This window comes from Rattus norvegicus, chromosome 14 (genome assembly GCF_036323735.1).
Source record: "Rattus norvegicus strain BN/NHsdMcwi chromosome 14, GRCr8, whole genome shotgun sequence".
Lineage (NCBI taxonomy): Eukaryota > Metazoa > Chordata > Mammalia > Rodentia > Muridae > Rattus > Rattus norvegicus.
In genome coordinates, this window is record NC_086032.1 from 15,962,019 (window position 1) to 15,986,452 (window position 24,434).

General features: G+C 45.2%; 2 protein-coding genes and 1 pseudogene across 4 annotated transcripts in view; 1 reads left to right on the forward strand and 2 right to left on the reverse strand.

Annotated features, from left to right (window-relative positions):
* Window positions 1-24,434, reverse strand: part of Art3 (ADP-ribosyltransferase 3) — an 82,225-nt gene that overhangs the window by 40,479 nt on the left and 17,312 nt on the right. The window contains exon 1 of one of the 3 annotated variants that reach the window (XM_039091857.2): window positions 3,786-3,909. The exons of the other annotated variants lie outside the window; for them this stretch is intronic. The gene's annotated coding sequence lies outside the window, so the exon portion shown is untranslated. Of the gene's footprint in view, window positions 1-3,785; window positions 3,910-24,434 lie in introns of those variants that run through there. 3 annotated transcript variants of the gene reach the window in all.
* Cwf19l1-ps1 (CWF19 like cell cycle control factor 1, pseudogene 1) lies at window positions 4,043-11,459 on the reverse strand (annotated as a pseudogene).
* Cxcl11 (C-X-C motif chemokine ligand 11) lies at window positions 11,710-14,485 on the forward strand. Its single transcript, NM_182952.2, has 4 exons — window positions 11,710-11,831; window positions 13,208-13,334; window positions 13,427-13,499; window positions 13,754-14,485. The coding sequence occupies exons 1-4, from the start codon at window positions 11,771-11,773 to the stop codon at window positions 13,793-13,795; spliced, it is 303 nt and encodes a 100-aa protein (NP_891997.1). The 5' UTR covers window positions 11,710-11,770; the 3' UTR covers window positions 13,796-14,485.

Consider the following 24,434-nt stretch of genomic DNA (forward strand, 5'->3'; position numbering starts at 1 on the left):
TAAGGAAGTGATATGGGGGCCTAGACAGATGGCCCAGCTGTGGAAAGCACTACTGTTCTCGCAGAGCACCTTGGTTTGACTCCCAGCACCAACATGGCGGCTCACAACTGTCTCTATGCCTGCTCCTGGACTCTAGGCATAGGACATGCACTTGGTGCACAGACACACATGCAGGCAAAATACTCATACACGTAAAAAAATAATTAGCAAAACCTTCGAAAAGAAAATGACACAAAGGTGCTGACTTTCGACCTGGGCACCAAGGCATGCCTAGCCACAAACATCTTCACAGAGCTCATGGCTGAGCGGCTGCCACACAGGACCCTGGCTTAACACCTGGGAATGGTTCTAGCAACCAGTCACACGAGCTTGGTGATCCACAGCTCCCAGTCAGGAGAGCGTTTCTGCACTGACCGCCTTTATTTCAGGTAACTTGTAGAATTCCCTTTAACCTCGGCACCCCTTTCCTATAAAGTCATGCACAGTGTGAATGTCTTTGGATCACCCTTTCAGAGCTGTCTGACCCCATTTCCACAGATTCCAATCATTAGGCACCATATAAAGTCCTTGCAATGGTTTCTAGGTTTAAACTAGTGGTCATCACAAGCACTATGCTATCTAATTTTGAAACTTTTTGAGCTAACTCCCCTCACTTCCTCCCTTAATGGTAACATCATTTGTAACCATGATGCAATTCCCCAGAGCAGGGAATGAACAGCAGTGCCACTAGGATCTGATCCAGGACTCCTCGGTGTAACAATCCTTCCCGACAGATATGAACTTAATAAGGTGATCAAAGTGTTATCAGTAAGTCATTCAAAGTCACAGCGCTCGATACAACACTTAGAAGAAAACGTCATTTCATAATTCTCTTGTTAAAAACAAGCGTATTCTGGGAGGACATTCTAAAACACTGTTTGATACTCTTTAGAAGCATCATTTCTACATTTTAGTCTGCATGCACCTGGTGTGTATGTAATAATAAACACATGCAAAGGCGTGTTCATGTCAGTGTAGGCACACATATGCCACAGCACACACATGGAGGACAGCCCCGAGGGCTGCTCCTTGCTCTCCACTGTGTTTGAACAGGACGTCTTGCTGTTCACAGTGTGTAGTCTGGACTAGCTGGTTTGTGAGAATCGGGATTCTCCTCCCTCTGCCTCTAATCTCGACGTGGGAGCACTCAGGTTACAAAGGACCACCTACTTCCTCTGGCTTCGTGCTCTTGAGATCCAAACTCAGGCCAACTGCTTTACCCACTGAGCCAACTCTATGGCCCTGTCTGTCTGTCTGCCTGTCTTCCTTCCTTCTCTTCCTTTTACTCTTTAAGAGTACAAATTATCTTATTATCTTTTGTGTGCATGCTGCAGGCGTTTCCGTGGTGGATGAATGCAAGTGTGGATGTGTGAGCACTTGTGTGATGTCTAGTGTCTTCACTCTCCATCTCGCTTTCTGAGACAAGAGTTCCCACTGAATCTGGTCAGCAGCTCATCAATTTACCTGGACTGGCCAGCCGATGAGCTCAGGGATTGACTCATCAGTACTGCTCCAGCACTAGGGTCATGATATGCCAGGTCCCCTATACACTGAGCTATCTCCCCACAGGTGAGTTCTATTTCTAACAAATATCCATCTGTGATCAGATACCAAAGTGTGGCTGCCTTTCCTCTAAGTCTAATTAACAGGTGGTTCCCACTTATCAATGGTGCCTAATTCAAGTTTCATTTGAAAACTCTGTCTTTTCTACTAATTTTTCTCACGATCACTAGAATGTTTATTTCCAAATCACTGTGAGGTAACTATTCTGGCCGGCTAGCCTAGAAAGCTGATCTACTTTTCTTTTTTTCTTTTTTCTTTTTTTTTAATTAACTTGAGTATTTCTTATTTACATTTCGAGTGTTATTCCCTTTCCCAGTTTCCGGGCAAACATTCCCCTCCCCCCTCCCCTTCTTTATGGGTGTTCCCCTCCCCATCCTCCCCCCATTGCCGCCCTCCCCCCAACAATCTAGTTCACTGGGGGTTCAGTCTTAGCAGGACCCAAGGCTTCCCCTTCCACTGGTGCTCTTACTAGGATATTCATTGCTACCTATGAGGTCAGAGTCCAGGGTCAGTCCATGTATAGTCTTGCTGATCTACTTTTCTAAGGAGAAAATCCTCTAGGTCTCGACCTGAGATGTGAAGCTGCATTTATTCGCTGTCCCCTCAGCTTGATGAGCAAGACCACCTTTATCTCTTCCCTGGTCCCTCCACTCTCGATTTTCTGCTCCTGTTGAACAGTAACTTGGATGATTAGCAACCTCCTAGTCTGGACGCTTCGCTTGCCGGAAGCCTGCGACTCCTTTCTCTTCCTCCAGCCTCTGATTCCCATCTCGAGAACTATTTTGGAGTCTCTGGGTTTAGGACCTGTTTATAGGCCTTGTGGCTTTCCAGAGTCCACCGAGGAACCCTGCACGTTATATAGATTTGGGGAAAACCCCACAGCAACAAGCAAAAATCTATCCCTACTAGGTTAGCCTTACAGAACTCAGTGTGCTACCTGGGTATCCTCTCAATTTGTATTTTATATTTTAAATATAAACTCTAAAGGTTCTAGAGGTTCCATTTCATTTCATGTGTATGGGTGTTTAGCCTACATCCCTGGGATGAAGGGAGAGAGAATACCTGGGGTGGCTGGGGCTCTAAGAAAGGATTTGAAATGAAAGTGGCCAGTGGGGAAATACAGTGGACTTAGGAGGGAGCCAGTTCCTCGTCTGCTTCTCCCCCACTGGCTATGGAAGGTCTCTTGGCCTCCATCTCATACAGACTCCTACAGTCAGGAGCTGACATGCTTAGTTAAACATCAGCTCCTGACCATTTCAACCAAGGGTCAACAACAGCTCTGTCACCATTCTCCTTGTTTGTGGGACGTGCACTGGATGTTCTTGTCACCACTGGTCAAGATGGAGACACAGAAGGTAGATAAGACCAACAGAGACCACACTCAGCTTCCTGCTCTGATCTTTGTCAGGGAGGCCTTGGCATTTGAGGTCTCCCTTCCTGCCTATTACAACAGAGAAGGAAGGTATTCTCCAGCGCCATTCACCTCTGCTACTGACCCTGCCTCTCCTGGGTTGTTTTCAGTGGCTAAGATAGCATTGCACACATGCTTGAATCCTTGTTCTCTTCTTTAAGAAGAAGATGTGCTTTTCTTACTGAGATACGGTGTGCACTTGATGGCACACTGGAGACAGCAAACAAGCAATAGCCATTATGTGTGTCCCCATCCATCTGTCTTACTACCCAGCCACCAACAGGCACAGACGCCAGGTCAGAGGTGGGCAACAAAGCTTGAAGGAGAGCATTCTCTGGCCACACCTTCATTACTCATTTTTCTAGGCAGTAAAACCAGGAGCTAGGAAGCTAGGGCCACAGGGGGCAAAACACAGTGTGGGTCTAAGGCAGTACAGGAGGCAGGGAGATGACAGGACTCTTTTGTTTACTTTATTTAAAAAGAAATATACTCAATTAAAAAAAACACTAAACGCATAGCTTCTCTAAGTATTTAAAAAGTTATTCTCGTCTTGGATGCAAAAGTCAGTTAAATTGGATGTAATAAAATGTCGCAATCACAACAATGTCCTTCCAAACTCCTTTGTTACATTTCTGAGTAGATCTCTTAGGTTACAGAAGTCTAGTTAACTTTCAGTTCAGACTGGCAAACCGCACGTGCTGGAATGTTCCTTATACCTGGTTATTTGAATCAGAGCCTATTAAAACACAGGAAGTCCAACACGGTATCATACCTTGCACGCATGGCTCTTCTCATATTCACGTGTAGAACTCGTCCCTTGAAGCAAGATCCTCCAACTAGACCAGGAGCGGTATCACCCACATCTGCTTCCCCGACCCTCTCTCCTGCCCAGGGCTGCCCCTTTACTGAGCCTGCCTTGTTTGCAATGCTGCTCACTGCTACTCTCCAGAGTGCTAACAATAGCCATGCTGTTTCCCGGCTTGGAAAATTAACATGAACATCGACAGTGCCCTGCAGTCATGCTCCGTTCTGGGTGGCCACCAGAAGGCCACGCATAGAGACGCCTTTGTTGGTGGAAAATGCTCTCTCTGAAGCTTATGGTGACACTGAAGTTGTTTTGTACTACATACTGTCCCTGGCTCAAATACATGCAAAAGACAGCAGACTCCCGGAGGAGATCGGGGGACACAGGAAAGAGGAACCGTCTGACCAGGAACGCTACAGAACACAAAGGCGCCCCCTGGGTTTGGAATTGTTTCTCCATTTCGTTTCATGTGTATGGTTGTTTTGCCTGCACGTATGTCTGTGTACCATGTATGTGCTGGGTGCCCTAAGAGACCACAAGAGGGCGCTGGTCTAGAGTCAGAGATGATTGAGTCACCATGGAGGTGCTGGGGACTGGACCCGAGTTCTTGGTTCAGCAGGAAAAGCCAGTGCTCTTAACCACTGCTCCATGACTCCAGCCCTGGGTTCTGAGTTTTGGCATATGGTCTTTTGAACTAACCTGAAGCTCTAAATCAATTAGTTTTTAGACTTATGTCCTCTTCTTTCTTTCACAATTACTTAAAAATTCATTTTAAAAATAAAATAAGTGAACGGCTTTGGCATGGGTTAATCATGTGTGAATATGATTAGCTTGGTAGTGAATTTCATAAAGTAACATCCCAAGACAAACGAATCAGATCATGCATAAAACAATGTTGATGTACTGTGCTTCCCCCAGGTTTTTTGTTTGTTTTTTGTTTTTAAAGCAATGACTACTATTTTATCTGATAATTTTTCTTCTAAGATAAGGTAGAGAAATATTCAGCTCAAACTCTCTTTGCTCAAACTCAATTTCCAAAAGCAATGAAAGCATGCAGTTTAAAAAACAACCATAGCTTAACAGAGCAAAATACACAGTAGATTGAACACAGCCAGACCAGCACGAACTGGACGGATCCACTCTCAGTAACTGTTTATCAGAAGCTGAGGTCATGCCTCAATGCATCAAACATTTGCCTGGTAAGGAAGAGGACTGGATTCCACATCCCAGAACCCACATAAAAGCCAGGCAGACATGACAGAGCTCCCCTAGTCCCAGTGCTGGGGCATCCGCCGGGCAGACCCAGGGCACTCTGGGTAATAAGCCAGAATTGGCAAGCTCTGGGTTCAGCAAGAGAGCCTGCCTCAGCCAATAAAATGGAGCAATCCAGAAGACACTCAACATCAACTTCAGGCCTCCATACGCATACATATGTGCATCCAATGACATCTGAGCTCGCATGCACACAAACAGCTTTTCAAATCTCCGATCACTGGAAGCCGAAAGCTGTCTCTCTAAAGTGCCTCCCTTTAGCGCCAGACTCGGCACAGACTCTGGCACTGTTCATGTGAGCTGAACCACAATTGGGACTCCATCCCTTCTGAGATGCTGGCAAGGCCGGAGACCATGGCTCATAATGGTTCTCTCAAGCATGCTGTGGTCAGTCAGACGGTGATGACTACTGAAACTGCCCCTCGTTTCTGTGCATATGCCCAATGGGACAACGTCTGGGACAGCACATATCAAACATGAAGTGGTGATTCTGAAATGGACCATGACAGATAGATCTATTTCAGATATCAGACAGCATAAGCAGAATGCACTTTCTGAAAACATTTTACATCAAATTACCAGGAGATTAAGTTCAGAAACAGCTTTTTCCAAAAATCACCATTCTGGGGCTCTTTTTGGCAACAAGAAAATGCACCATTTTCTCCATGTTTTAGTGGACTTTTGGGTTTTTATGATTTATTTCTAGTTTCTATTTGTTTCCTTCATTGTGGTCTTACTCAGGGTCTGACAGACACTTTGAACACGGTGTACAGGGTTTCTCTGACTTCGGGGTCAGTATTTTAATGTGAGGAAACCACCGTGTTAATGTCTTAACAACAACAACAACAAATTCAGCACCAGCTCTTTAAAACACTGTGTTGTAGTATAACTAACGCAGGTTAAAGGATCTGGGTTTGGCTATCACCGTCTCCGGTCTGGGCATGCCAATTTGGACTTCTGGCAATCTTTCCCACAGGAGTGAGTCATCTGCCTTCCATAACCTCAAACATGATCCTGTTTCGTCACACTCATTTCTAATAAAGGGAAACGTTAGAGTTTCCATTTCTAGTCCACTGCACACAGCTGAACAAGGTTAGGTGGAGGGAGTCCCTGTGCATTTCTGAAATGTATGGAAGAGTTGACATTATACTTAGATGACTTGCATCAATTTCTTTGGTTTTGAGAACTATGCTGGGAATTTTAGCAATCGGTCATAGAGCCTACAGACACACTATGCAAGCGCTCTACCTCTGAACTACACCCTCAGTCCCAGCATTTTAAAGTCAACAATCCTTTGGAAGCATTACTAAAAGCTCAAATGTATCACACACGTGGTTAGTTTTTTATTGTTAATGTAACACTACCTAGTGTTACATTAGTGAAGAACCGCATCTATCAGACTAGCTTGTCTGTCTTGATTACTGATTCGTGTGAGGAGGGCTCAGCCCACTGTGGGCAGAACTATTCCTTAGGCAGGTAGTCTTGGGATATATGAAAAAGTGAGCAAGAAGCAAGCCATGGACAGGAGCAGCAGCATTCCTTTATGCTCTCTGCTTCAGGTCCTGCTTGAGTTCCTGCCCTGGCCTTCCTCAATGACAGACTGTGACCTCTAAGCAGAAATAAGTCCCTTTTCTCCCAGGTTGCTTCTGGTTCATAGTGTTTAATTGCAGGAACAGAAGCTCAGCAGACCACACAGATGATACTTTTTTTTTTTAAAGACAGAAATTAGACTCATTTCCTAAGCTATTCCTTTAAATTCCATGGGAACCTTTGAGGAGATGGGCCTGGAATATAACACAGGAAACAATCCGACTTGAGAATTAACTAAAGAGGCTGAGAGCACTGGGAGGATGGGATATGGAGTTTAGAAGGCTGGGGGGATGGCTCAGTGGTTAAGAGAGGACCTGAGTTCAGTTCTCAGCACTCATACGGGTGGCTCAGGACCTGTGGCTCCAGCTCCTGGTGCCCTGAAGCCGCCAGCCTCTGACAGCATCTGCACTCACATGTACACGCTCCATGCAGACACACTTGCAAATGTGTCATTAGAAGTGATAATTCTTTAAAAACAAAACCAAACCATACTTTGTGCTTTTTTCGCTTTTACCCAGTGAGAGGCAGCACACGCTGAGCAGGAAACTCTCAGGGAAACAGACGTTTCCGTGAAGCCAAGTCATGGCATCCGCATTGTCCTTCACTTTGAGCTGTTTTAGAGTGAGCATCACAGCAGCCAGGGCCCACGAAACACGTGATGCATGCACACACTAGGTCCTCCCGTCCAGTATGGCAGTTACTAAGGGCATAGGACCACTGAGTATTTGGTATGTGATTGGTTCAATTTTAACACTTAATAAAAATAAATAAGATCTCATTTGATGCTCATTAGGCCATAGTTCTTATGTTTTGAGTTACATAAAGTATATTGCTTAAATTATTTTCAGTTACTTTTACTTTTTTAAAGATTTATTTTTGTTTGTATGAGTACAGTGTAGCTGTCTTCCGACACACCAGAAGAGGGCGTCAGATCCCATTACAGATGGTTGTGAGCTACCATGTGGTTGCTGGGAATTGAACTCAGGACCTCTGAAAGAGCAGTCAGCACTCTTAGCGGCTGAGCCGTCAGATCTAAAACCACAGATGTGGCTTACATTATTCCTGGATAAGCTAGGCAAGGACAGACAGTTCTATTAAATTAGAAGAAATAATTATATAATATGAAAAGATGTTATTTTAAAAAAGTAAAAGCCTAGCATGCTGGCACACGCCTATGTTCTCGGCATTTGAAAGGACGAGGCAGGAGGATAGTCACAAGTTAGTCCAACCTGAACTCTATAGCAAGAGAGCAATTAAAAAAAAATCATGAAGATAAGATATGGTGGTTTAAAGAGCTCAAAACAGGAGATGGACGGGACAATCCCGGTCAGACACGCCTGATTTTACAGAGAGAACAGGGGATGTGTGGGTGAGGGATATTCCGAAAGAAAGCCTTTCTCCTGTGACATCAGACTTCAAGGCTGGAAACACCTTAGAACCAATCCTGAATATCCTCCTACCTGAACCCTCCCTGTCACGTGTCTGCAGAGCAAACAGAAGTCCTATGCGCGCAAGGCCAAAGGTTGGGAAGACTGCAGTGCACGAGAAGGAATCGGGTGACCGTATCTGTAAGAATGCCAGGGTTGTCAACACACTTGAATATTAATGAGCACTTGTTGAACTGAGGTAAAAGGGTGGTGTTTTTCCAGGAAAGTGGATAACTGGCAGGAAGCGGGAGAGAGAACACTTGCCTACCCCTAGGCTGGGCTCTCCCTTAGCTGCTGCAAGTCGGGTAAGAAAGGCGACAGCCCCTGCCCCAGCTCCCCCTGCTCTGTTATTTGAGAACCTGAAGTGAAGGTTAAAAGAAGCCTTCCTTGGCGTTCACACTGTGCTTTCTCTCTAAGGGAAAGCAGACAGGCCATGTGCAAATGGTGGGTACAGCCCCTCCACTTCTAGGGTGACAAGGGGTAACAGCAGCCGCCCTACAGGTCACCTGTGTCACCGTCAGAGAGGAAAAAGGACCTTTCTTCTCCGTCTGCTCCTGCAATCTCCTAAATGATCTACAAATATAGAATTGGCTTTGTACCAGCTGATCTTCAATTCACCATCTGCCTGCTTCTACCTCCCGAGTGCTAGGACTGAAGGTGTGCACCCAACACAACCACCAGTGGCAGCCTAAAGTACCTTTTATAAATGCCCTGGCTTTGAAATTGCTAGTTTTTGTATAAGTGACACGCCTAAAACAGACTCAGAAAACTTAAGAGGAACAAGAGACAATATTTTCTTTTCAATCTTAGAAAAGTGTTCTTTTTTTTTTTATTAATTACAAGATTTGGGGAACATTATTTTTGCATTTTGGGGAAGGCGATGATGGGGAGGTGAAAAGGGTCTCACACCATAGCCCAGACTGTCCTGGAACTCACTATGCTGTCCAGACTAGCCTTGAACTCACAGCAATCCTCCTGCCATAACTCCCCAGTGTCTGGGGTTACAGGCATGAGCTATTGCACCCAGTTTCAAAGGGTTAAAAGCTGGCGAGGAGGTGGGGACCCAGAGCCGTTCTTAGAGGCACGCAGTGGACGTTCTTTTAACATATCACTGCGCCCCAGAATAACATCTTATAAAATGCTCAGTTCTAGGCCTCCTGCTGCTGGCCGGTCCATGGGAATAGCCTGAAGAGAGGTAGGGGGCAGCCCCCATGAGAGACAGTAGTTTTACTTTAAGAACACAGTGGCAATCTCCTGTGCCATCAGTTGACCTGTGGTGTGCCCTTCCCTTTGGCTTGTCGTCCAAAGTCATAGGTCAAAGTCTTTCTGGAAGCTGCAAGCCGGGGCCTCCTTGTCCCTACTGCTCTGACAGGAATGCTGGGAGTAGCTGCACTGGCCAGTACTCCCTTCCAATTTGCGAAGGAAGCTTCTTTTTAATTCTGTGGAAAATTTTCTCCTATGTCAAGCTCAGCAGAAAACTACTCTGCTCCAGGCTGGGCAGTGTTTGATGTCTGAGGTCTGTGCACTTTTCAACAGCTCTACCTGTTGCTCCTGTGCCTGGGGGAGATGAAGCCGTCTTTAATGTCATCTGTCACACAGCAGCTGAGGGGCACGAGAATGACCAGAAGCTGAAGGTGATGGCTCTGTTAATTTCTTTCAATTATAATTTCCTGACTTTTGAAGAAGCATTTCAGTGTAACCCTATACTGCTCCACGTCTTCTCCACCTCTGCCAGAAGCTCCGAAACTCACTGGTAGTGTCCAATGGGCAGGCTGGGTACACGGTCATCAGAGGAGCCTCCTTTGGCCAGGGCCAGGTAGCAAGATGTTCCATTGGTGACCACCAAATGCTTTTCCACTTCAGAGCTGGCAAGGAAAAACCAACAAAGTCACAGAGGGGGCTTGTCATCCCTTCCTGTGGATGACTATTTCCTTACCTGCTTTTCGCTCAAATCGAACAAATTGACGGGCTGGTTCTTCCTCGGGGGTAGCTGTTCTCCTACAGCTGCTTGCTTCCCAGACTCTCGGTCAGGATTCTCAGTGACATCCGGAGGCTGCTTTCTTTACCTGCTCTGCTACAGCCGTGGACTAGTACTGGATGCACGAAGATCCTTTCTTTTCTGGATTTCCAATAGTGGCCAGCTCTACGAAGCAATGGCATGCTGCACACCTTCTGGTAGAAAACATGGCTTCCGATATGGAGGTCTCCCATTATACGAAGTTTCCAAAGCAGCAAAATGATCCCTTGGTTTGAAGCTTGAGGCAAGGCTGGAGACCAAAGCACAGCCTCATTTTTTTTTTTTTTTTTTTTTTGGTCTCTACTTCTCCAGAGGAATTCCCAACCCCCCCCCCCATACTTGGGTCACGGAGACATGAACAAAATGTCAAAACCCTTAAACTGGAATTCGGAACACAGCCTTGTTCTCAGGGAAGGCACATCCTTGGGACTAAAAGGGTGCCCTAGGACTGGTTCAGCTAAGGACTCTGTCCTACTGGGGTATACAGTCTGCAGCCCAGAGCTTCAGTGAAGATAACACCTTTTTGGCCCAGGTAAGTGATGTTTTGAGCGTAATTCACACCCATCAGCGTCTTAGGGATAATTTACTGTTTCTTGGTTCTCGGCACCAAGCACGGATGTCCGAATTGGAGCCTGCCTGCTGCCAGTCTTAAAACCCCTCCTGCTCTGGATCTCTGGTAGAATCAAGACAATTCCCTACACACGACAGCAGGTCAAAGTCCCCACTTTTCTTCTCAGTTGTCTGAACTCTGTTCGTAAAGCATCGAACTTTCCTTCAACATCTCCACAAGCCAAGAGATGCACTGGCTTCTGTGCCGTGGACAATGACAAGCTGTGCTGGGTCAGCCACCCCAAGCTAGGACATGAACTGAACACTCAAGGTTGTAACGCCAATGATTGTGTTTTAACAGAATGTATATAAGCATATGCACTAAGAGACGCCTTTTCTAAAAAGGAAAGAAAAAGCTTTAAAAGTCAAAGAGAAATAAACTGTTTTATGTGTGGGAGTGGGAGAGTGTTTCAGACATGAAATTGGAATTGTGGGGCTGGGGATTTAGCTCAATGGTAGAGCGCTTGCCTAGCGAGCGCAAGGCCCTGGGTTCGGTCCCCAGCTCCGGAAAAAAAGAAAAGAAAAAAAAAAAAAAGAAAAGAAAGAAATTGGAAGAAAAAATAAAAGTGAAGTTAGATGAAGGTCACTTGGTTTGTACACTATATCCCTTACCCAAACGTCCTCTTGTGAGGTTATGAGAGGGAGGCGGGAGGAGCTGCCTGGAACCAGGAAGGTCTTCCTGAGTCTGTGGGCCTCTGCCCAGAATTGCTACTCAGTCAAAGGCATTTCTAGGAAAAGTCACCTACAGCAGCAGTTTCCCCTGTGGTGAGCAACCGTGCACACAGTATTCTAGCTCCAATTCCAGTGGCTTTCTTAACACCAGCAGACAGGGACAGGCACAAGCACTGACTTAGGGACAAAACAGAAACTCCAGGAGGCAAGAAAGCTACATGAGTCAAGAGGGGAAATTCCTGACTCTCTGAGGATGGCTGGTCTATAAATGCTCCTGAGTGAGGCTCCTCAGGTTCAGCCTTCCTGCTGCTCTCTGCGAAGAAAGATCACCAGAGCCACAGCAGAGAGCTGCAGCTGCCGCTGAGATGAACAGGACGGGCATGGCCGTAGCCCTGGCTATGATCATCTGGGCCACAACGGTTCCAGGTATATGGGACCTTTTGCTTCTGAACCTCTCTGTGCCCTAGGTTATTTTTCATATGTCTTTTCTCTAAAATATACAGTTCTTTAATTGTACTTAAATAATATTTTCTCACATATTAGAAGTTCTAGAAATGGCAGCAAATGTTGGAAATCTTTAAAGGAAATGATTGTTTTATGGATTTCTTAATTTTCTGACAATTATCTAGCAAGAGCCTTTAGCCCTTAATGTCTCTTCGGAGAATCTTATATGAAATTATGTTGGTATCCTGGAAAAATTAATGTTTTTTTTTTTGGTTCTTTTTTTCGGAGTTGGGGACCGAACCCAGGGCCTTGCGCTTCCTAGGCAAGCGCTCTACCACTGAGCTAAATCCCCAACCCCAAAAATTAATGTTTTAACCAGGAGACTGCTAATTTATTATGATTGATACTTTCAGAATAAAGAAAAGAAAATTTTTCTCTGGGGCAATGGTCATAGAAATGTCATAGGTGTTTGATCAATATGTCACTCGAGGGCAAGAGTGATTTAAGGGTAGTGTGGATATTACAACTCTCCATAAGCCTCCCCCAAAGATATTGTTTCTAAATAGAAACATATTAACATTTCCCCTAACTGAACCTGGAACTGAGCCTCCTGGGTTCTTATGCCATTATCACAGAGACCTGGGCTAATTAAGATATGAAGCTAATGTGACAAGTCAAGCTATTTTTAGAACCCTTGCTGCTCTGATGAAATAACAAATCTTTGTGGTTTCCCTGGAAGCTCTCAAAGACAGTTTCAACTGGGGAAGACGATACAATTTAGGATACTTAGTCTTAATCTAGAATTTGAACGTGGAAAGACAAAGATCAAAAGAACTGTTAACTATTTGCTCATTTCATAAAGAACAGGTCACCAGTGACTGTGAACTATATTGTATGCCCATTCAGTCAGTCATAAAATAATTCAAAGGTAAATACAGAATAGCCACTTTGTTCTCTGGGTGCTGTATACTGTGTAGGTGTTATTTAAAGCAATAAAGTGCCTCGATAGTAGCATGCCCACACTGTAATACAATTTCAGCACTTAGGAAGCTGAGCTGAGATTGGGCAATGCCAAAATCTGGGGCCTGCTATGTAGTAGTGAGTACTTCGAGTCCAAGGTCATCTGAGCTTTGTGGTGAGTTGGGGGCAAACCTGATCCAAATAGAAAACCTAAATTAAATAATTAACAAAAGTTAAGGAGCAGAATAATCAAAGCTACAGTAAATTAGTCTAATGCAGAGAGAAACATAATAGGGAGATTCAAAAACTTAATTTCAGTCTGCACAGATGGGATTAACAGAAATGTGTCTGCCGTCCACTTCACAGCCCTGACTAACCAACGCTGTGGTCTGTTCCAGGCTTCGTTATGTTCAAAGGGGGGCGCTGTCTTTGCATCGACCGCGGAGTGAAAGTGGTCAAAATGGCAGCAATCAAGGAAGTTTCTGTAATTTACCCGAGTAACGGCTGTGACAAAGTTGAAGTGATGTATGTGATGGAGATGACAATGGTGTGGGTGCTTTTGTTTTGTGGATGTTTCTCCACCAAAGTTTAAGACTATTTTGTGTCTCCCTTACCAGTGTTACCCTGAAGGCTCATAAAGGACAAAGGTGCCTGGACCCCACATCCAAGCAAGCTCGCCTCATAATGCAGGTAGGTTTCGAGACCACCAGGTCGGAACGTGCCTTACCCATGAGAGCTCTGGAACACAGAAAACAGGCGACCTAGGGAAGAGTCCATTACCATTCTAACAGAACCCGCATGAAGCATCCATCTAGTTAAGTGGTTCTGGGCTAAACCTGGCAACATCCCTCCAGCCCCCGCCACGTTGTTCGTACAGGTCAGCTCTTAATTACAGAGGAAACGAAACAATCCAGCAAGTAAAACTCTTTATTTTCTCATTACAGACAATACAAAAAAAGAATTTTTTAAGGCGCCAGAACATGTGATGGGCCCTCAAATTCGAGCTCTGTGCCAAGAAGCTGACCCTCTCCTGTCTTGGAATATGCATCCGTTTTGCCAGATTGCAGAACTCGCTAGGAGGTCGGATACCTCTAAACTATTCTGCTTGGCTATGAAAATATTTATCTCGAAGAGTCATGTGTCTCTGTGTGTGCACACTCCGAGTTATCGTCTATGGTTACAATGGACACATTGTTACTGGAATCCCGCCCGCCCGCTGGTTGGATTCAGAAGCATCTAGTGTAGAAAAACATTACTCAAGGAATTTTTCATGGAAATAACATCCCTTTCCCCAAATAACACGAGGCACATGAACATCTAGGAAGAAGATTCCACATATCATCTTGCTTGTACATTTAAAAAGATTTAGCATTCATGAGGTGCCCTGCAAACATTTCTACGCTGTAGAAACGAGTAAGAGAACACTACTGTTTCCTGAGTTAATCACACTGGCTTCCCACTGAGGCAGTCTAAAGGGCTAAAGATGTGTATTTCCTGTACATCTGGCTTTATCTGTTTTATCAGTGACAATAATCTGGATAGATTTTTAAAATAAATTGCTTTTGCTCACCAAAGAAAATGTTGGAAAAAAAATCTATTCATCTCTTTGAGTCTGTTTTCCATTATTCTGCCTTTGAAAAAAATATGTAAATGTGTACTTGGTCCTTTCCTTTGTCGTACTGTGACTGGTGTGATGGTTGGCACTGTCCTTGAAAAGAATAAAAATTATGTTTCTCTAGTAAGCCACTATAAGTCATTAAATCATCAACAACTACATGCTTTCTGGACATTGAGATGCCTTTAGATTTGTTCTTTTTAGAGGCACACAGGTACTTTTCATCAGGTAGAATTCTTTAGAAATATATTTAGAAATGCTTTTAATCCCAGCACTTGGGAGGCAGAGACAGGCAGATCTCTGTGAGGTCCAGGCGTCTTTCAGAACAGCCAGGGCTACACAAAGAGAACCCTGTCTCAAAAAACTTAAAAAAAGAAAGTATACTTCAGTGAGGAGGAGTTGGGGGATGAGAAAAAATATGATATCAAAGGCACTGTTAAAAAATCAATAAATAAAAAGAAATTACCTAGGTGTGCTGCACACACCTTTAGTTTCAGAACTTGAAAGGCAGAGGCAGGAGGATCTAGAGTTCAAGACTAGCCTGATCTACAGACAGTATTCCAGGACAGCCAGGGCTTCACAGAAAAGCCCTATCTAAAAACACCCTAATAAAATAAAAAGAAATACTCAAATGTTAGGGGGGAAATCTATTCAACTTTACTTAGGAGTGAAAGGGATTCTTCCTAGTCACCCCACCCCACCCCTTTCACCTTTGTTAAACATCACATATTGTGACTTTCTGAGTTGAGCCCAAATGGAAAACCAAAAGGAGATTTCCTGCTAAGCACAGCAAAGACCCAGCCGGGCTGTGTGCACTTGGACTTTGAACCTCAGTGACAGCACACCAACACTGTCAGGAGAAACCTGAAACAGCAGTGCTACTCCTGCCAGTGGCTCCATGACACCTGGCTGGACTCTGACGGGTCCTCTCTACCCAGCTCCCTCACGGGAGTGTCCATTCTCCAATTGTGACTGTCAGCCCATGGCTGAGGAAACAGAATGTGGAGTCACCAAGACAAACAAACAAACAACAACAACAAAAAAAAAAAAAAAACCCTGGCAATAGTACAGGATCTCTAAATCCACAACCAAAATTCAATTCAAAAATCAAGAGGAGGCCAAGGTGTTTGTAGCTGTGCTTGCCCATGCTGCGTTACGGGACATTGGGACAACCTTAGTTCTGAGCACATAGCATGTACATTGTACTGTGCACGCCACGACACATGAAATGCCATTGACGAACCCCGTCTGAAGCACACTGGAGACCACTGCATATGCAACAAACTGAAAGGGTTTTTTGTTTGTTTGTTTGTTTGTTTTTTTACTGGGCATACAAAGGTTCCTGATCTTACAGAAATATAATTGTTTAATTAAGAACAAAAACCTTTTCATATTTTCCACTGTCAGCTCTCAGTATGTAAAGATATCAAGTTAGTGTATTCTGAGTTGAATTGTATTAGGATCTTTGATTTAAAAAAAAACTGCTCTTAAAGAACTGAGAGTGTATCTAATAAACTTAAATATTTATGATGTGGTCAGCACATTCTTTGGATTCTAAATAATACCAAACTGGTGTCTTTTCAGAAGGGGGACAGTAGGTGCTTCTTGTCTTAGTCACTAATTGTACTTTCAAGACAGGGGTGACTGAGCTGGGCAAGTCTGGAGTCATGATGTGATTTCCAACTCCAGTTTTGTGTTAAGTCTAAAAAGAGAGTTTCACGCTCCCCACCCCAGACCCCAATCTTTGAAGACCCCAAAAGTCAGCTCCAATGCTGTTGCGGTGTGGGACTCTATGCCTGGCAGTATTTCATTTTCTATTTTTTTAAAGATTGTTAATTTCTCTCCCTCTTGCTACGCCCATCTGATTTTGCTGTTTAGATTTATCTTTCTTGTCAGTCAGACGTTTCCTGTCTCTTGCTCTCTTCTCTCCCCTGTGCCTTCCCTTCCTTTCTTTGATATAACCTCGCTCTTTCTTCCACTCTCTCCCCTCCCCATCTCTTTATTCCATTCACTCACTATTCTGTGTTTTCCCCTCCAACAGCATTTAACGTCATAAGTATGTGCTGTCTTCACGTCTTACTTCTCTGATCACTGGTGTTGTATTTGTTGGCGTTAGTTGTTGTCGGCATGTTTCTTAGCTTGCTTGGTTTAGTGGTGTCACTGTTGCAGTTGTCAGTTTTCTTCTGAGAAGAATGGGGTCCTTAGCCCTCACAAGTAGGATTCCAAGATCCACAAATAAACCCCAAGACCTCTGCAAACCAACAGATGCACAAACCAAGAAACTAGACCCCAACAGACAAAAACAAGCCAATTTAAAAACAGGGGTACATAAAAACTGGAGTGCAGATCTAAGCAGAGAATTCTCCATAGAGGAAACTCAAATGGTTCAGAAGCACTTAAAGAAATGATCAACACCCTTAGCCAGCAGGGAAATGCAAATCCAAACGACCCTAAGATTCCACGTTACCACTATCAGAAGATCAATAACACAAGTGATAGCTCATGCTGGCCAGGACGTGGAGCAAGGAGAATGCTCTTCCATTGCTGGTGGGAGTGCAAACGCATACAACCAATGTGGACATCTTCCTCAGGAAGACAGGAATTGTTCTACCAGAAGGACACTTGCTTAACCATGTCCACTGCTGTCTGTTCATAATAGCCAAAGACTGAGAAAACCTCCATGTCCTTCAACAGAATGGATAGAGAAAGTGAGGTACATTTACTCGGTAGAGCATTACTTGGCTGTTAAAACGAGACCTCCTGGTGCTCATTTAAAGAACCCGACCACACCGCTGGTTCTTCAGGATTACCACATACACAGGGCCTGGTGGGTGGGTTTGTGGGTCAAAGAGCTGCTGCCAAGCCTGACAGCCTGAGTTTGATCCCCAGAACGTACACGGTGGAAGAAGAGCGCTGACTTTCACCAGCTGTCCTCAGGGTGCACTGTGGGATACCTGTCCTCACCTTCCCTGCACGTGTGAAATGAAGAAATGTTTTAAAAAGCAAATCAAGACAAAACAAAAACATGGCATCATGAAATTTGCAGGCAAATGGGTGGAAGTTGGAAAAAAAATCATCCTGAGTGAGGTAACCCAGACCTAGAAAGAAACGTATTTGCTTATATGTGGATATTAGCCATTGGGTAAATGATGACTTATATGTGGATATTAGCCATTGGGTAAATGATGACCACGCTACCCCCTAGACCCAGAAGGGTCAGGTATAGAGGAAGGGACTAGGAGGGCACACATGGATCTATCTCTCTGGGAGGGACAAATGGAATAGATTTTATGGGTGGGGTGGGGGATGGGGAGTCAAAACGGGGGAGAGGGTCAGGTGAGGAGAGGCAGGAGAGACAGGGTAAAGGGAAGGAATGAAGGGAGTGCAGTAGAAACTTCCTGAAGTGTCTGAAGGTGATCCTAATGGAGGCTCCAAGTAATGAGGGAGACAGAGTCACAACTGGCTATCTCATGTCACCAAACGACCCAGGACTGGGTTACATCCAATTGAGTTGTTGGCCAAATGAGTCCCACCCCAAAACAACCTAGGCTGTTACCAAAACAATAGGTCAATGTAGTCTCTGAGCAGTACACCACAGAAACCACTGAGACGCGCGCGCGCGCGCGCGCGCACACACACACACACACACACACACACACACACAGATGGACACACACACAGATGCACAACACACACACACACAGAGACAGACGGACACACACACACACAACACACACACACACACACACACACATGGACACACACACACAGATGCACAACACACATACAGAGAGACAGACGGACACACACACACACAACACACACACACACACACATACACACGTGTGTGTGTGTGTCAAAGTGGAGCCAACCCTTCTTCCCCTCCCAGTCTACCCACCCATGGCAGTAAAATGCCCCGCAGGAGCTGTCCAAAATTATAGCTCCTGTCAAAAATTACTGTGCCACATCTCCTCAGTCTGCAGCTGTCAGAGGAGCCACGGGAGCTGTCCGCGGTGGTGCACTACCTTTCCTGTCTCAGTGGGAGCTGCCCTTCAGGAGCTGTCCACTGTGATGACACCTTCTTTCCTGACTCACCCTACAGCTTTTGTGAAACACCATCACAGGAGCTGTCCCACAGGAGCTGTCCATCCTGGCAGCACCTTCTCTCCAGCCTCCCCCACCCCCAGTGGCCCCACAGCGATGGCGCCTCAGCAAAAGCCAGCAGCAGTCCAGGATTCCCCACCCTAACTCGGGGAAGCTACCAATCCCTAAGCAGAAAACCGCCAAAACCCTGAACAGAAAAAGCCACCAATCCCTGAGCTCCCTCAAGCTCAGGTCTTGAAATCCACCAATCCTCACTCTGGAAATCTCTGTCCTGAGAAACTCTGCCCCCTCAGAACTCCGATATAAGCAGTGCCGTTTTGTCCAGTTCCCTGTTGCCCGCTCTCAGGAGCAGAGGACAGCCATCTATGGATTTGTCCCTCCACACCCTAGGTCCTCCAATAAATGCCTTTCGTGAGATTTCCTGCCTGGCGAGACTCGCTTGCCTGAAGAAGCTGAAAGGAGAAGAAACAGAGAAGACATGGAGCAGGGCTGAGGCTCCTGAGCTGCTCAGTTCGGTTGGGCGTCCCCTCCCCTGGGAGCTGCAACCTCTCTGCTGAGGAGGCTTCCTTCCAGAGCTCCTGTGTCTCAGGATGCCCTTCCACTGGGATACTGTCTCCTCTCAGAGATGGTTCCAGGGCTTCCAAGTCACAGGATACCTCTCCATCTGGGCAGAAACACTTACAGTCGCTCTTTACAAACTGACAGCAGGGCCCCATTCCTGAAGACAACACCCACACAGCCCATTGAACACGGAGAAGGCAAACTGGTGCCTACAGAGAACCTTCACCCGAGGTTCACTTCACAAGAAGGAACCCATACTCGATACTGACTGAGTGACTAAGAACGGAGACTAGATAGCCCAGAGACCTGGGGTAAAGCCAAATACTGCTGCTCTGCTAAAGGAACACAGCAGTAAAATGACTCCAAACAACATTCAGGGACACTCATAGATCAGCCTTTCAGACAGCAACAGAGCAGCTCTCCCAGCAGCAGATGACCCACAGCCAGACAATACGCAGAGAGTGCAGGACCTTGGAACACACAGTCAACTCTAATAGGGCCTCTCCATCAAATCTCTCCCCTCAAGAGCTCAGAGAACCCTGAAAGGCAGGCAGAAAGAGTGTAAGAACCAGAGGGTGTGGAGGACACCAGGAGAACACGGCTCTCTAAATCACCTGGGCAAAGCTCATAGGAAGTCCAAAGAGTCAGCAGCCACCATGCACAGGGCAGATGCGGGTCTGCAGCAGGTCCTCTGTGCATGCGCTATGGCTCTCTTGGGCTCTTTACTTTCTGTTGGGTGGCCTTGTCCAGCCTCGATGGGATGACTTTTGTTTATGTTTTATTTTGTCGTGTTTGGTTGTTACTGCTTAGAAGTTGTTCTTTTCTAATGAAACACAGAAAGGGAGTCAATCCAGAGAGGAGGGGAGGAGAGAGGAAGGGGGTAGAGGGGTGGTTGGAAACTGTAATCAGGATTTATTTATAATAAATGAGTATTTTTAATAAAGGGGGGGGGAATACAAAGGGCTTGAGCTAAGTTAATATTGGGTGAGAGAATCCACAGTAGAAGCAGAGCACAGAGCCCCAAAGAGCCACGACCAGGAAGCCAGGAGGCTCCGTTTCTGTTACGGATTTATACCAACTAATTTAGCACACAACCATCAGCTCGCACAAGGTATTTTTTCATTCGCTGCTACCTGCTTATGAGCACTTTTCATTTATAATATAATTAGTTATGGATTATCAGCTTGACTTCCACAACAAGGCTCATGAATTTGTTACTTTAACATTTATAGTAAAAGATTTCTCATTGAAAGACAAAACTTTATCTCCCCAGATTCACGGCTGCATCCATCTTCTCTTTTCCTGAAGCCCCTGTGGGTTATGCACGTCCTCTGACCTTGGCCAGCATAAGAGAACTGCTTCTTCCTCAGTTCACGCTTCTCAAGTTGAGAAAACCAATGTCCTGATTTACAGATCCACGTCATTCATTTTCCTTGCCAACAGACAGGGAGAGCAAGGCTAACAGACAGGCAGCATAGCAGTGTGCCCGAGAGGCTCTGGAGTTACATACGCTGCCTGGGTTCAGGCTGGAATCCTGCTGTGGAACATTACTGAGCTGCTCAAAACAGTCTAAGTCTTTAGTAAACCGAGTAAATAAAACAGCACTGCCTCTCCCAGGTGAGAACATGCAGCAAATGTTGATTCAACTTCATGATTTTTTAATAAATTCTAACGCTAAGCAGTTTGCATGGGTAACTGGTCTGAAAGCCCCCCACCATTCATACCCTACAGTTCAAACCATCCATTACTGAGATTATCCGTGCTGGCACCTTTCAGAACATGAAAGGAGGGGTGGAAAAGGAGAGACAGAAACAAAGCCAGAGGGCGGGGGAGCCAGAAGAGGGAGAAAGGTGGTTCACCCCCATCTCCTACTCTCTGCCTAACCTTGGCTTTTTCTCCTACCATTTCTGCTATTTCATTTACCACGTCAGTCATGGCTTTCTGGGTCTCCTTGTTAGTTCATGGACGCCCTCTAAATACCATGGTGATGGAGGCCCTTCAGTCACTTCACTGACTCAAAATATCACAACCGCTTAATGCCCAAGGTAGTGTCAGGAGCTTCCTAGTACCTAAGATGTGTAGTTCAGGAAAATGCTGGCACAGTTCCACTATCACATATTTCTTGCTTTGTTTTATAGAAATAAAGTGGCTCACTTTGTAACCTGGAACTCATGAGGTATGGCAGACTGGCCTCAAACTTGTGGCAATCCCCCTGCCTTAGCAGTCTGAATTCTGGGATTAGAGGTATGAATGACTACTGATTGACTAGGATACATTTTCCTTGGCATTCTCTTCAAAGAAAGAACCAGGAATCTAAATAAAGCATGGCTCACGCTGTTTCCCTAAGAGCTCTGTGGCAAGTTATTGTCATCATCATCATCATCATCATCATCATGATCATCATCATCATCATCACCGTCATCCACTGATTTTTGAGACAGGGCATCTTTCTGAAGCCCAGGCTTACCTAGAACTCATTACATGCCTTGGCTGGCTTCAAACTCACAGTGGTCCACCTTCCTCAGCCTCCCCAGTGCTGCAATTACGGCATGTGCCACTCACCCAGCATTATTTTTTATGGACCTCTGGTGTGCAGGCTGGATCGTCACTTTACTTAGTGACACTAAACTACTCCTAAGCCATGTGTGTGCATGCATTTGTAACATGGGGAGTTAAGCACTCTCCGCCCAAATCAAGATCCTGTGTCCATCTATCTCTTTGCTACACTGTCTTCCAAATTCAACAAAAACCCTATCCTGGGCTCTGGTTCTCAATGTGGAAGACTGAATCAACAGAAATGGAAACTCAGCTAAGCTGTTCTGTTTGGTTTGGTTTGGCTTGGTTTTTCAAGATGGCGTTTCTATGTATAACAACCCTGGCTGTCCTGGAACTCACTCTTGTAGACCAGGATGGCCTCAAACTCACACAGATCCTCCTATCTCTGCCTCCAGATTGCTGGGATTAAATGTGTGTGCCACCACATCTGACTTGAAACTAAGTTCTTTAACTCTGATTTTCTTTCACAGTGAGCCCGGAACAGCAAATACTAGCAAAGCAATCGCAACAAAAGCCTTGAGAATTATTGAAAGAAAATAATAAAATTTTAAGTTATCATTTTCCTTCTTTTTTTCCCCCCATTTGAATACCCCAGACAAGGTTGGCAGGGACTGGAACATGAGCATAAAACTTGCCAGCATCTCAGTGCCAGGAAGCACACACACAATGCTATGCCTGCAGCCACTCGAACAAATACACATGCCCAGACAAGATGCCATTTGGCTGGCTTTTGGCTGCTGAACTCTGTCACGGGGGTAATCATGAGCTAGTAAACATGTTATTATTTAGGTGATAGAATCTGCACTTGGCGAAGATCCATTTTGCTTGCTGCTGTTGACTTTAAGCATCATTGCTACTATTTTTATACATCTTAAAATTATTCGCCTCTCGTGTAGATGCTCCCCTACCCCCAGGACACTTGTTGTTAGTAATATCTGACTAAACTGGTTTTAAATGTGCTACTTTAGAGTTTTCTTTGCGATTTTATCATCTGTAAGAATTTGTCTTCCTGTCTCCCTTTGTTTTAACCTTCAGGGTCCCCCAGCACACTGAAAGGGGTATCCTTGCTTGTGCATCCACTCTGTGCAATTATTTATTCATCAGGTAAACGGACTGACCAGTCAAAGCCCTCTCCTAGAGGTCGTCAGTTCTAGTGCGGACTTATCTACAGCCTATGAACTCTGTAGAGAAGTGAACAGACATCAACAGTAACTGTATCCTTCTTTCAAGGACTCCACCACTGCAACAAAACAAAAGCTGGGGCTAAGACATAGCTGAGTGGTCCAGCACCTGCCAAACATGTCTAGGGTTCTGGTTTAGATCCCCCACACCAAAATATAAACTAGTTACGGCATGGTCTAAAACAGTGGCTCTCTGTGAGTTCAAGGCCAACCTGGTCTACAGAGTGAGGTCCGGGACAGCCAAAGCTACACAGAGAAACCCTGTCTGGAAGAATAACAAAAATTTTTCAGCATTCCTAATGCTATGACCCTTTAATACAGTTTCTCGTGTTCCATTGCCCACCAGCCATGAAATTGTTTTCATTGTTACATCACCACTGTGATTTTGCTATTGCTATTAATTTTAATGTAACTAACTGATGTGGGGGTTGCAACTCACAGGTTGAGAACAGCTGGAATGAGCAACACATCTGCCATCCTCAGATTTCCCTAAAATGATTGTGTCTGCCACCCCTCTGCTGACACCTCCTTTGCCCTGGGCTCAGGCTGCCAGGGAATGAAGAGTGTGCGTGTCATCAAGAAGCACTGGAGCAGTCCACCCAGCCACTGCCAAGTCAGAGCTGCAAACGGGAAGTTGCTGACATTGGACTTGGGACGGAGTGGCACCCTGCAGCAAGGGGAATCCCATCTACAAGCTTCTGAAGCCTCTGGTTCTGAGCTTCTTCTAAGTGCTTTCATTTCTCAGAAAGTCCTTTTTTTTTTTTTTTTTTTTTTTTTTTAGGGGGATCTGTGCTCACAAGCATTTAAGAACAGGTTGTTTTTATTGGGTTTTATTTCTCTGGTCTGGGGCTGTAATCACAAGCCAAATCTACGAACTGGAAACTGAAACTAAGTTCTTTAACACTCTCTCTCTCCCTCTCCCTCTCCCCCCCCTCTCTAAGCGAGCCATGAACAGTGAATAAATACTAGTGAAGTAAAAGTGCCAAAAGCCTTGAGAACTGCTGAAAGAAAATTTGTATTTTAAAGGTGATCAGTTTTCTTTTCTTTTCCATTCAACTACCCCATTTAGATAGCAGTGACGGGACCATTAACAGCAGTTTGCTACAGATGTTCTGGAATGGTTTCCCACGCTGGTTCTATCCCTGAGGTTGATACCCTGAGCAGGCTCCCATGCAAAGCAAGAGAGGAAATCTTTGACTTGTTTCTGTTCACACAGGCAGAACACAGATTGCCACTTCACATTCCCAGGCACTGGGATACCAGTGGGGCCTGCATAGAGCCACCTCAGCCACTCATCCCAGCTGTGGCAAGGCCCACACCAGCAAAGAACAAACTTTTTAGTTTGCATCTTAGGGTGGTCATGGTGGCACAGGCCTTTAATTGTAAGCACTGGGAGGCAGGTGGCAGGTGGATGGATATCTTTGAGTTCAAGGCTAGCCTGATCTACATAGTTCCAGGGCAGCCAGGACTACATAGTAAGACCATCTTGAAAAACCAAAATAGTAATAGTAATAATAATAAAAATAATTCGTTTTGGTCTTTATCAGATTTGTTTAGTATAATCAGATCTCCAAAATCGTGCTTACTTGGAAGAATGGGGACAATGGG